The 12,100-nt window shown below is 45.2% G+C and overlaps 1 protein-coding gene across 1 annotated transcript in view; it reads left to right on the forward strand.

Moving 5' to 3' along the window:
• LOC139247057 (mineralocorticoid receptor-like) overlaps positions 1-12,100 on the forward strand; it is a 206,670-nt gene that overhangs the window by 155,525 nt on the left and 39,045 nt on the right. The window contains exon 4 of the mRNA XM_070871480.1: positions 3,377-3,507. Coding sequence (XP_070727581.1) covers positions 3,377-3,507 — 131 coding nt within the window. The remainder of the gene's footprint in view (positions 1-3,376; positions 3,508-12,100) is intronic.

Consider the following 12,100-nt stretch of genomic DNA (forward strand, 5'->3'; position numbering starts at 1 on the left):
CATGGAAGGGCCTGGGTGCACTCGTGCACCTTTGTGCAGTACTTGTCAGTGTTTGGAGCACATCAATGCTGCAGAACACTAATCAAAATCATTGTGGGCATGGTCCCTTTAAGGATGACGCGTAATCAAATGATGTCATCAGATCGGCATCCTCTTAATAGGCCGGAAAGCCTTTAGGGTGGGCTTAACGAGCACAATCATTGGAAGATTCGGGACAGAGAATGGGCTCAAATCAGGAGTGGGCTTACCACATAACACCAACCCCAGCCACATCGATCCTGCCGCGTGTGGCCAAATTGCAGCTTTTGTGTCTGGCTTCACAGATTTATGAACGGGAAATCATATTTGACAAATCTATTAGAATTTTTTCAGGTTGTAGATAGCAGGATAGGTAAGGGGGAACCAGTGGATGTAGTGTATTTGGATTTTCAGAAGGCATTCGATAAGGTGCCACACAAGAGGTTATTAAACAAAATTAGGGCTTATGGGATTGGGGGTTATGTACTAGCATGGATTAAGGATTGGTTAATAGACAGAAAACAGAAAGTAGGAATAAACAGGTCATTTTCGGGTTGGCAGGCTATAACTAGAGGGGTACCGCAAGAATCAGTGCTTGGGCCCCAACTATTCACAATCTATATCAATGATTTGGACGAGGGGACCAAATGTAATATATCCAAGTTTGCTGATGATACAAAGCTAGATGGGAATGTAAGTTGTGAGGAGGATGCAAAGAGGCTTCAAGGGGATATTGACAGGTTAAGCGAGTGGGCAAGAACATGGCAAATGGAATATAATATGGAGAAATGTGAAGTTATCCACTTTCGTAGGAAAAATAGAAAAGCAGAGTATTTTTTAAATGGTGAGAGATTGGGAAATATTGGTGTTCAGAGGGACCTGGGTGTCCGTGTACACGAATCACTGAAAGTTAACATGCAGGTATAGTAAGCAATTAGGAAAGCAAATGGTATGCTGGCCTTTATTACAAAAGGATTTGAGTATAAGAATAAAAAATAAATCTTACTACAATTATAAAGGGCCCAGGTGAGACCGCCACTGGAGTATTGTGTGCAGAGGGAGTGCAACCAAGGTTCACCAGACCGATTTCTGGGATGGGGGGATTGTCCTATGAGGAGAGATTGAGTAGACTAGGCCTATATTCTGTAGAGTTTAGAAGAATAAGAGGTGATCTCATTGAACCAAATAAAATTCTTACAGGGCTTGACAGAGTAGATGCAGGGAGGATGTTTCCCCTGGCTGGAGAATCTGGAACCAGGGGTAATAGTTTCAGAATAAGGGGTCGGCCATTTGGGACTGAGATGAGGGGAAATTTCTTCACTCAGAAGGTGGTGAATCTTTGGAATTCGCTACCCTGGAGGGCTGTGTATGGACTATATTTAAGGCAGAGATTGATAGATTTTTGGATATTAAGGGAATCAAGGGATATGGGGATAGTGCAGGAAAGTGGAGTTGAGTTGGAAGATCAGCCATGATATTATTAAATGCTGGAGCAGGCGCGAAGGGCTGAATGGCTTGCTCCTGCCCTATTTCTTATGTTCTTAAATCAGTAGGTCTTTTGGCCCCTTTTTAATAGAAGGCTGATGGAGGCACAATTAAGATGTTGCCAGTGAAGGGTTCTGGCCTTTAACCATGCTGCGATTCCTAGTTTGGCCAACACCCCTAATGGCACCACCACTGGCATTTAAATCAAAGGACATTCTCCTGCCCTCATACTCTGGAGTGTTCAGCAGTGGTGGTTCCAATCGGTGCACCCATAATTCCAACTAAAAAAATCATGCCATAACCTCATTTCTCAAGTTGGATGTATTCACGTGCTACAATGGGTAACTGTTTAATGGTTATGCTAAAATGAATTCAGTTTGTATATGTTAGTTAGATTCTTTAGCCCAAAGACACCCATCATAATTTAAATATAGATTCTGCCTTTTATTGAAGTTTTGAAGGTATAAGTGTTTTGCATTGAGGGATACTTAATTGGGGTATAATAAAAGGCGAGTGGCGAGCTGCCCCTGGACAGCGTGGAGGCATACCACTTCAGGGAGCAGCGCGACAGCTGTGAAGAGGGCGACTGGATTGGACATCACCATAACCCAGATTGGTGATTGGAGCGTGGATAGGTACAGCAGGAGCGGCGAGGTCGGGGCGAAGGAGCGGCGAGAGATTGCTGAGCGACGTGATCGGGGCCCAGGAGAGGCGTGAGTTCGGGGCCGAGGCGTGAGTTCGGGGGGAGGTGGGGGAGACCAAGAAAGGGGAAGGAGTAAATATACCTTTAAAAGATATAATAGGTGTGCCCCATAAAATGCAAAGTATATTTAAATTTATCTGAATTCAAGATTAACCAATTTCCAACATGTTCTGTTTTATTTTCGATTTCCAACATTCACAGTGTTTTGTTTTATCTCATTATTATACAGTCCTTCTGGTCAGTTTGAATTAAAGTAGGTTTGACCATATATAATGCATTTCAAAGTCGATATGTGTGCGCACTAGGTCCATACAGCAGAGCTGGTCTCCGGTCGTCTTGGTTAATCCTTGCCACTGGACCAAGACCTAGCTCTGTCAAGCCCGTGTGTTGGCTGATGTGCAATGGCCACCACACGTTAAAAAAATCCACACACAAGCATCTTCCATCCTTTAACATGTAGTTCGGGACCTGGAATATCAGGTCCTTCATTGAAACACCTGTGAACTCATCGTTTTTTGGTGTGGAAGCAAGTCATCCTCGATACGAGGGACTGCCTAAGAAGAAGACTTAGTTTTGAATTGAGGGACACTTTGTTAAGAATTATGCAATATATATTTAATGTACATGTGAATGCAAAATAACATTTTTCTACGTAACATTTAATGAAAATAGCTTTTGAAAACAGCATATTAGTATCCCAGCACAGCGTGTGAAACAAAAATCTACTTCATAGTTTCAGGATGAGGGTTTGTGCCTGTTCCATCTGCTGAGTTCCTGTGCACTTTGTAGTGTTTGGAGCAGTCGAGGCAGGTGCTTCCAACTATCTTGTCTGCCCATGGAAGGTATCTGTTGTGGGGGGAGGTGGGGGAGACCAAGAAAGGGGAAGGAGTAAATATACTTTTAAAAGATATACTAGGTGTGCCCCATAAAATGCAAAGTATATTTAAATTTATCTGAATTCAAGATTAACCAATTTCCAACATGTTCTGTTTTATTTTCGATTTCCAACATTCAGTGTTTTGATTTATCTCTCATTATTATACAGTCCTTCTGGTCAGTTTGAATTAAAGTAGGTTTGACCATATATAATGCATTTCAAAGTCGACCAGCATATGTGATGAAATCTAGTCAATTGATAATCGTGCAATATTGAACTTTGTTTTTAAACAGACAGAGGATGCAGCAATCAGCAATGTATGAACTATGTCAAGGGATGCAAAGCATCAGCATAGAATTTGTACGCCTCCAGTTGACCCATGAGGAGTTCCTGTGCATGAAAGCCCTTCTTTTGCTTGGCACAAGTAAGTAGCACGTCCATATTTACTCTGTTAAAGATGGCACTAATAATTTCAGAATAATGGTTCCTACTTGTGTTTTTATGCTGAAGATTCATGGTTTAATAACTGACTTCTTGCAACACAAGACTCAAGTATTTGTACTGAAAGTACCTTAGAGATGAATCCTTAATAAAAAACACATACTAAAGTATTCATGAGAAAACTGAGTTATTTTGATGGTTTGATTAGTTGCAATTAGGCTATAGTCTTTCTAATTACATGAAGACATCATTAGACATCATAATATTTAGACAGTGAATGAGAAGCAAAGAGAGGGGCTGAGAAAAAGGCAGATGATCTAACAAAAAATTGGGAGAGGGACAGAGGGCTCAATTTTCCCCAGTGAATTCTGCCGTTTTTTTTGGAGCAGGTTTCTTTTTCTGGCCGAACTTAAAAATCCACAGTTTCCCCAATCAATTTGCACCAACATAACTCATTTAGTTACAATTTTTTAGTTAAGTTTTTTTTCATCCAAAGGGGGAGTAACCAGCCACCTACGCCAATTCTGGCCATTTAGTGAACTTTGGCCAGCTGATAGTTACTTCATTTCTGCTTAGGCCAGCGTATGTGGCCTCTCCAGAAAACCCGCGGAGAGTTAAAGAAATCAGCGCAGGTAAGTAAATTGGAGGCCATTCGGCCTGGGCTAGGGGCGGGAAGTGGAGCGGACCGGGAAGGCACTCAGGGCCAGGAGAGAGTCGGCGGGGGAGGGAGCGTATGGACCGGCAAGCTTGGAATTAAGTAGGAAGAACTAACAGTTAAACTCCTTCGGTCCAATTAAATATATTTTGCCACGTTATCGGAGGTTGCCCCCCTCTCCCGGAGACAGTAAGATCTCCGATCTAGGCAACTTCTCCGGCCGCATACAAATTTAGCCCGATAAAACAAGAAATAAGTCCAATCTGATTGTCCTAAACGTTATAATAATTAAGGGGTCCTCCCATGTGACCAAAACTTTGATCCACAACATGGTGGAGCCATATAAAAATTAAAATTATAAAAAATAATAATCGGTGGTTTCGGCCATATATAAACAGGCTCCAACAAGCAGCACAGACAAACAGTCGATTCAACGGCAGTAAATAAGCAGTGGACCCGATCTCCACCGATTTTAAAAGCTGCATTAAATCAACTTCTCCCCCAGACGATTTAAATATAGTTTACAAAAGTATAAATTAGTAAACTTATAAAATCGGGACACAGACTCACAGATAGCCTGCTGGGACGAATCAGCATTCAGTCTAACAGTGGATACAACTCCCCAGTTCCAGCAGACTGATTTCATAGACTTTTAAAGCTGAGTTAAACTCGGAGCTGTACTGCGCATGTGCGTCCATTGCAGTGACGTCAAAAACGTAAGTTTTTTTTCCCGCGCACGCGCAGAAGGCCCGGCTGCGTTTTTCGGCACAGACAGCAGGCTCCACCCCCCGAGGTGACTGGACATGCTGCGTGGCTCCGGATTGCAGCTTAAAGATCGGGGAAAGTTAGTTCAATTATTTCTGCCGCATTTCTGGACCTAAAAACTTGGCATAACTCTGGCATACGCCAGAAAATGGGCTTGGGCAAAATTGAGCCCAGCGAAACCATATAAAGTAATTGGGAAGACTGGAAGGGAACATAGAAATCAGAAAAGATACTAATTGTAAACAATTGGCTTTGACAGGCTTCCCTCTCAGCCTAGCACAGTGACAAAAACACAACATCCTTAAAGATTTTCTTACCTCTACATCTGAAGTCATAAACAAGATGAAACGGAGGCTGCTAGCTACTTACCCATTAAGTAGATGTTAAGGTAACTGGGAAAGAAGGACAGATGTTAGATGAAAGCAGTAGACCTTTAAATCGGTAGTTGAACCTTCTTTAAAACAATTGAGAGCTGCAGCAAAGGTAGATTATGATTTAGTACTTTATGAAGTTGTGAGTCATTGGGGAGATGAAGAAGGTTCAGTCGGTTGTGTACATCTACAAGCACTTACAATTGCACAGAAATGTTTCTAAATTGTTTTTCATTGGCATAAGTATATTGGCAGTCGTGGTCAAAAAGCCAATGCAATAGGCTACACATACAGAAGGATGTAATGAACCAGGTAATTGGGACGAAGTTAACACCTCAATGCTTCACCTAGTCGTCAGTTGGCAGTAATGGATGCTGTTAGGGGAACACATACCCTATGTGTTATAAAGTGCAATATGATTTCTATCCGCAAGAACGGGGACCTAGTGAGACTAAAATACCATTGAGGAATTCTATTAATATCAATGTTAAGATTCCATCTTGTGGGGTAACCTAGTGTGAGGTACCTGATCAAAGGCTTTCTGAAAGTCCAGGTAGACAATAGCTACTGGATTTCCCTCATCCACTGCCTTAGTGACTTCCTCAAAATGCTTGATCAAATTTGTTTTTTTCAGAAGCCGTGTTGGAAATTTCTAATGGTCCCTTCCCTTTCCCAGTGATAATAAAAGGCATCATGTGCGATCCCTTCTCGCATCTTCCCAATAATGGATATCAGGCCGACAGGCCTATGATTGCCAGGCTCTAATTTGTCCCCTTTTTTTGAAAATGCCAACTACATGAGCTCGCCTCTTCCCCTCTAAGGGAACTTTCCCTGACTCTATTGAAGATAAAGGCAAGGGACCCACATCTCCTCATCTGTAATGTTAATGTCATCTACAGGAGTATAGATTGATGCAAAATAGTCAATGCTTAAAGTTTAAGTGGATGTTAGCTATAGCTTAGACAGAGCTCTTCAGAATTGCACTAAGAAGTTGCTGGAAGGTGCTTTGATCTTTCTCTTTTCCCTTCAATGTCAGTAAAGTTTCAATGCCAGTTAAGCTTTTTGTATATAAGATTTGTGTCCTAACAGTTTTGTAGGAAATTTTGATCATCCTAGGCATGCAAAGGAAGGTCTTCATTTGTCCAGCATGTGAAATTGAATTTCAAACTGTGAGGTGGATCTGTGGTAAAAAGGGGAAACAGTTGCAGAAGGAAGGGCAGCAGTTTACACCAACCGAAAGGACACATTTCTGCCAAAGCCCCTTCCTTACATGAGCATCTGGATGAAACAGTTGATAATAATCGACCCTGATCCACGACATTTGGATTGGACATCAAGAACATCCAGGTAGCCAATATATTGCACACTATACTGCATTGGTCCTACCATCATTAAATAGGTGTGTGGAAACATGAGCCGTGGGATGACAGCTGCTAACAGGAGGTACCTGTGGACCATGTATGTGAGCATGCACTTATATATCTCAGATTTAGTACCTACCTTGATTGGGTTGCAGAGAGACCAAGGAGCGAAAAATTCGGTCGCATAGCGCCCGTTATTTGGGCGCTACCGGTGCCTTGTGGTTCAAAAATAGCATTCAAGCAGCATGCGCACACCTCTGGTGTGGGTTGCACCAGGTGTCATTTTAGTAAAGGCTTTAGCATCGGCGTGGAGCATATGCCGGAAGTATGCAGAGTGCGCAGATCGTGACGTCAATCAGCGTGTTACGTTGATTTGACGTCAGCGTTGGCATTTATGACCTTAACGCTGGAGCTAACACCCTCTCTTAAACTCGCACAGCTGAACATGCATTCAGCTGCAGGAAGGACCCAACACCAGCGCTATTGAAAGGGAGCATCACTTACTTACAGGTTAGATGCTGATTGATTTCTACTTGCTGTTGCTGAGTTTGTAGAAGTGTTTGGTGATTTCTAGACTTCTGTTAAGTTGCCTAAAGTCTACAAAGAGTGGTGTGGCACATGCTCAAGGACTTGGTATTGAATTGCAAGAGGTCTGCTCAGACCAGTTTTGCAAGACATGAGCGCAGTAGTTTGTATCCCCCTTGACCTGCAGCATGACAGGGAGAATGAGCAGAGGTGAAACAGAGCAGGACAAGCTGCTGGAAGAGGGAGGAGGAGGAGCAGGAGAAGAACTCCCAGCAGGAGGCCATATCCACCCAGGGTCTTCAGGGAGCAATTTCCCTACCTCAACCTCAGCAATGAACATGCATGTGATGTCTCCGTTTTACTAAAGACGTGCTCACTGAAATCTGCCACCTGCTACAGGCGGACCTGCAGCCACAGTCCAGGGCGAGGATAGCATTGCCAGTGGCTGTAAAGGTGACCGTGGCCTTGATCATCTTTGCGTTGAGCTCCTTCCAAGCTGAAATAGGCGACATCTGTAACATCTCCCCATTCGGCCATCCACTCCAGTATAAGGGAGGTGAGTGAGGCTCTATATGCAAAGAGAGAAGCAGGCAGAGCAAGCACACAGCTTCACCACGATAGCAGGTTCTCCCATGGTCCAGGCAGCCATTGACTGCTCACACCTCAATTCGGAGATGTACCGTAACGGAAGGATTTCCACTCCCTCAATGTCCAGCTGGTGTGCGACTATGCTCAGCCTATCATGTAGGTCAGTGTTCAGTACCCTGGCAGCAGTCATGATGGCTTAATCCTGCTGCAGTCCGCTGTTCTATCAGCATTTGAACCAGAGGGTGGCTATTGGGCAACAAGGGCTATCCGCTGACCACCTGGCTCATCTGCGCAACCCACGCATACGTGAGCAGCATGCATACAGCGAGTGCCAGGCTGCCACATGGAATCTCATAGAGCAGACCATTGGCATCCTTAAACAGCGCTTCTGCTGCCTGCTCTGGAGGTGCCCTGCAGTACTCAACCAGAGCATGTCCCAAGATTTGTCGTTGTCATCTGCTGCATGCTCCACAACCTCGCCATCATGAAGGCACAGTCCTTGCCACCAGGCACGCGGTGACCAGCTGCAGCAGAAGAGGAAGAGGAGGAGGAGGTAGCAGAAGCAGAAGAGGAAGTGGAAGGAGAGGAGGATAGGAGGAGGAAGGGAGGAGGCAACCCAGACAGCCACTTCCTGCCCGACTTTGGTGCTAGCGAATGCAACCCCAATTTCACATTCACCAATAGACCCACACCTTACCTTCTCTCTGTTACTGATCTTCACAGCATCCTCTTGCCCACACTACTACAATAAAAGGCACCACAAAACAGAGGATTCCAAACCAATTTTATGAATCCATCCATTACAATATTTAATTCAAAAGTCAGCTAATCCCTCTTGAACTTTTCTTTAGTGCTTGTGTTCTGTGTACCTTTGTCCTAGTGCCCCTACGCAGTGCTATGCCAGTGACTACAGCATGGCTGGTGGAAAGCTGCTGACTTTCAGTGGGGGAGACTGCAGATGGCCTTGCAGGACGTCCTTGAGCAGCTCTGGGGCTAGTAGATGTTATGTATGTAAACCTGTAATTACCATTTCTAACCACCAGAGGGCTTATCCCCTGGAGCCCCAAGGGATCCCACAATCCCTTGGGAGCACCTGTATATTAGGAGGCCTCACAGGCTGGAGAGGCACTCTGAGATCTGTAATAAAGGACTACAGTCACACTTACTTTAAGCTTGCAGTATCTAGTCTGACTCTTTATCCAAGACATAACAACTGGCGATGAGATACAGATGACGAACCCCAATGCAACAATGCAGAGAACTGTGGGCATCCTGGAGAAATTTTAGGAGGGAGATGATTGGAAACCTTGACCAATACTTCGTGATCAACGAGCTGGAAGGAGAAGTGAACGCTGCCAAACGAAGAGCGATCCTCCTCACTGTTTGCGGGACACCAACGTATGGCCTCATGAAAAACCTGCTCGTTCCAGCAAAACCCACAGACAAGACGTACGATGAGTTGTGCACACTGGTCTGGGAGCATCTAAACCTGAAGCAAAGCATTCTGATGGCACGGTATCGGTCTACACATACAAGAGGTCTGAAGGCCAGGAAGTGGCGAGCTACGTCGCCGAGCTAAGGCACCTTGTAGGACATTGTGAATTTGAAGGACACATGGAGCATATGCTCAGGAACTTCTTTGTATTTGGCATTGGCCATGAAGTAATACTTCACAAACTTTTGACTGCAGAGACCCCAACCTTGAATAAAGCCATAGCGATAGCCCAGGCATTTATGTCACCAGTGACAATACCAAACAAATTTCCCAGCACACTAGTGCTGCTGCAAGCACTGTGAACAAAGTAACGTTGCTTTCGAATCGAAATGTACATGGCAGGACTTACACGCCTGTAGCTGCACGTCCGCAGATGACTTGGAGTCCGCCATCAAGGGTAGTGAATACAAGACAATACAAGGCAACTAACGCATTGTTGGCACTGCGGGGTGATCATCGATTCCATTCATGCCGCTTCAAAGGATACGTTTGCAAGGGCTGTGGAACAATGGGACACCTCCAATGTATGTGCAGGCGAGCTGCAAACCCTGCTAATCCTGTAAACCACCATGTTGCAGAGGAGGACAGATCCACGGTGGATCATGACGAACCAGAGCCTCAGACCGAGGAGGCAGAGGTATATGGGGTGAACACATTTACCACAAAGTGTCCGCCGATAATGCTGAAAGTTGAATTAAATGGACTCCCGGTGTCCATGGAGCTGGACACGGGCGCAAGCCAGTCCATAATGAGTAAAAAGACTTTTGATAAATTGTGGTGCAACAAGGCTTCAAGGCCAGTCCTGACTCCCATTTGTACCAAACTTAGAACGTACACAAAGGAACTGATTCCCGTAATTGGCAGTGCTACCGTAAAGATCTCCTACGATGGAGTTGTGCACGATTTACCACTCTGGGTGGTACCGGGCGATGGCCCCACGCTGTTCGGCAGGAGCTGGCTGGGAAAGATACACTGGACCTGGGACGACATCCGAGCGCTTTCATCCGTCGATGACACCTCATATGCCCAGGTCCTAAGCGAGTTTCCCTCGCTGTTCAAACCAGGCATGGGGAAGTTCCAAGGAGCAAAAGTGCAGATCCATTTGATTCCGGGGGCGCAACCCATCCATCATAAGGCGAGAGCGGTACTTTCCATGATGAGAGAGAGGGTGGAGATCAAGCTGGACAGGCTGCAACGAGAGGGCATCATTTCGCCGATCGAATTCAATGAGTGGGCCAGTCCAATTATTCCAGTTCTCAAGGGAGACGGCACTGTCAGAATCTGTGGTGATTACAAAGTAACTATCAATCGTTTTTCACTGCAGGATCAATACCCACTACCAAAGGCAGACAACCTATTTGCTACGCTGGTGGGAGGGAAAACGTTCACGAAGCTGGACTTGACCTCGGCCTACATAACGCAGGAGCTGGAAGAATCTTCGAAAGGCCTCACCTGTATCAACACGCACAAAGGTCTTTTCGTTTACAAAAGACCTTTGTGTGTGTTGGGATTCGATCAGCCGTGGCGATATTCCAGAGGAACATGGAAAGCTTGCTGAAGTCGGTCCCGTGCACCATGGTCTTCCAGGACGACATCTTGGTTACAGGTCGGGACACCGTTGAGCACCTGCAGAACCTGGAGGAGGTTCTTAATTGGCTTAATCGTGTGGGGCTCAGGCTAAAATGCTCCAAGTGCGTTTTCCTGGCGCCTGAAGTGGAGTTCCTGGGGAGAAGAATCGCGGCGGATGGCATCAGGCCCACCGATTCGAAGACAGAGGCAATCAAAAACGTACCAAGTCCACAGAACGTGACGGAGCTGCGTTCATTTCTAGGACTCCTGAACTACTTTGGTAACTTCTTAGCAGGTCTTCGCACATTGTTAGAACCCCTGCACTCTTTACTGCGTAAAGGAGATGAATAGGTATGGGTTAAAAGCCAAGAAAATGCCTTTGAGAAAGCTAGGAAGCTGTTATGTTCAAAAAATTGCTTGTGTTGTACGATCTATGTTAACGTTTGGTACTAGCATGTGATGCATCGTCGTATGGGGTTGGGTGTGTATTGCAACAAGCTAATGAATTTGGGAAATTGCAACCGGTTGCCTATGCATCCAGAAGTCTGTCTAAGGCCGAGAGGGCCGACAGTATGATCGAAAAAGAAGCGTTCGCGTATGTTTACGGGGTAAAGAAAATGCATCAATATCTGTTCGGGCTCAAATTTGAATTGGAAACCGATCATAAGCCGCTTATATCTCTCTTTTCTGAAAATAAGGAGATAAAAAGAATGCATTGGCCCAGAGATGGGCGCTCACGTTGTCCGCATACAACTACGCCATCCACCACAGATCAGGCACAGAAAACTGTGCTGATGCTCTCAGTAGGCTACCATTGCCCACCACCGGGATGGAGATGGCACAGCCTGCAGATCTAGTTATGGTAATGGAAGCATTCGAGAGTGAACAATCACCTGTTACCGCCCGACAGATTAGAACGTAGATGAGCCAGCACCCCTTACTGTCCTTAGTAAAAAATTGTGTGCCCCATGGGAGTTGGTTTAGAGATGCAGGAAGAAATAAAGCCATACCGGCGGCGCAAAGATAAAATGTCTATACAGGCAGACTGCCTCCTATGGGGTAATCGGGTAGTGGTGCCAAAAAAGGGCAGGGACACTTTTATTAGTGATCTCCACAGTACCCACCCAGGCATTGTAATGATGAAAGCGATAGCCAGATCCCACGTGTGGTTGCCCGGTATTAATGCAGACTTAAAGTCCTGTGTGCACAAATGTAATACATGTTCCCAGTTAAGCAATGCACCCAGG

This window comes from Pristiophorus japonicus, chromosome 2 (genome assembly GCF_044704955.1).
Source record: "Pristiophorus japonicus isolate sPriJap1 chromosome 2, sPriJap1.hap1, whole genome shotgun sequence".
NCBI lineage: Eukaryota > Metazoa > Chordata > Chondrichthyes > Pristiophoridae > Pristiophorus > Pristiophorus japonicus.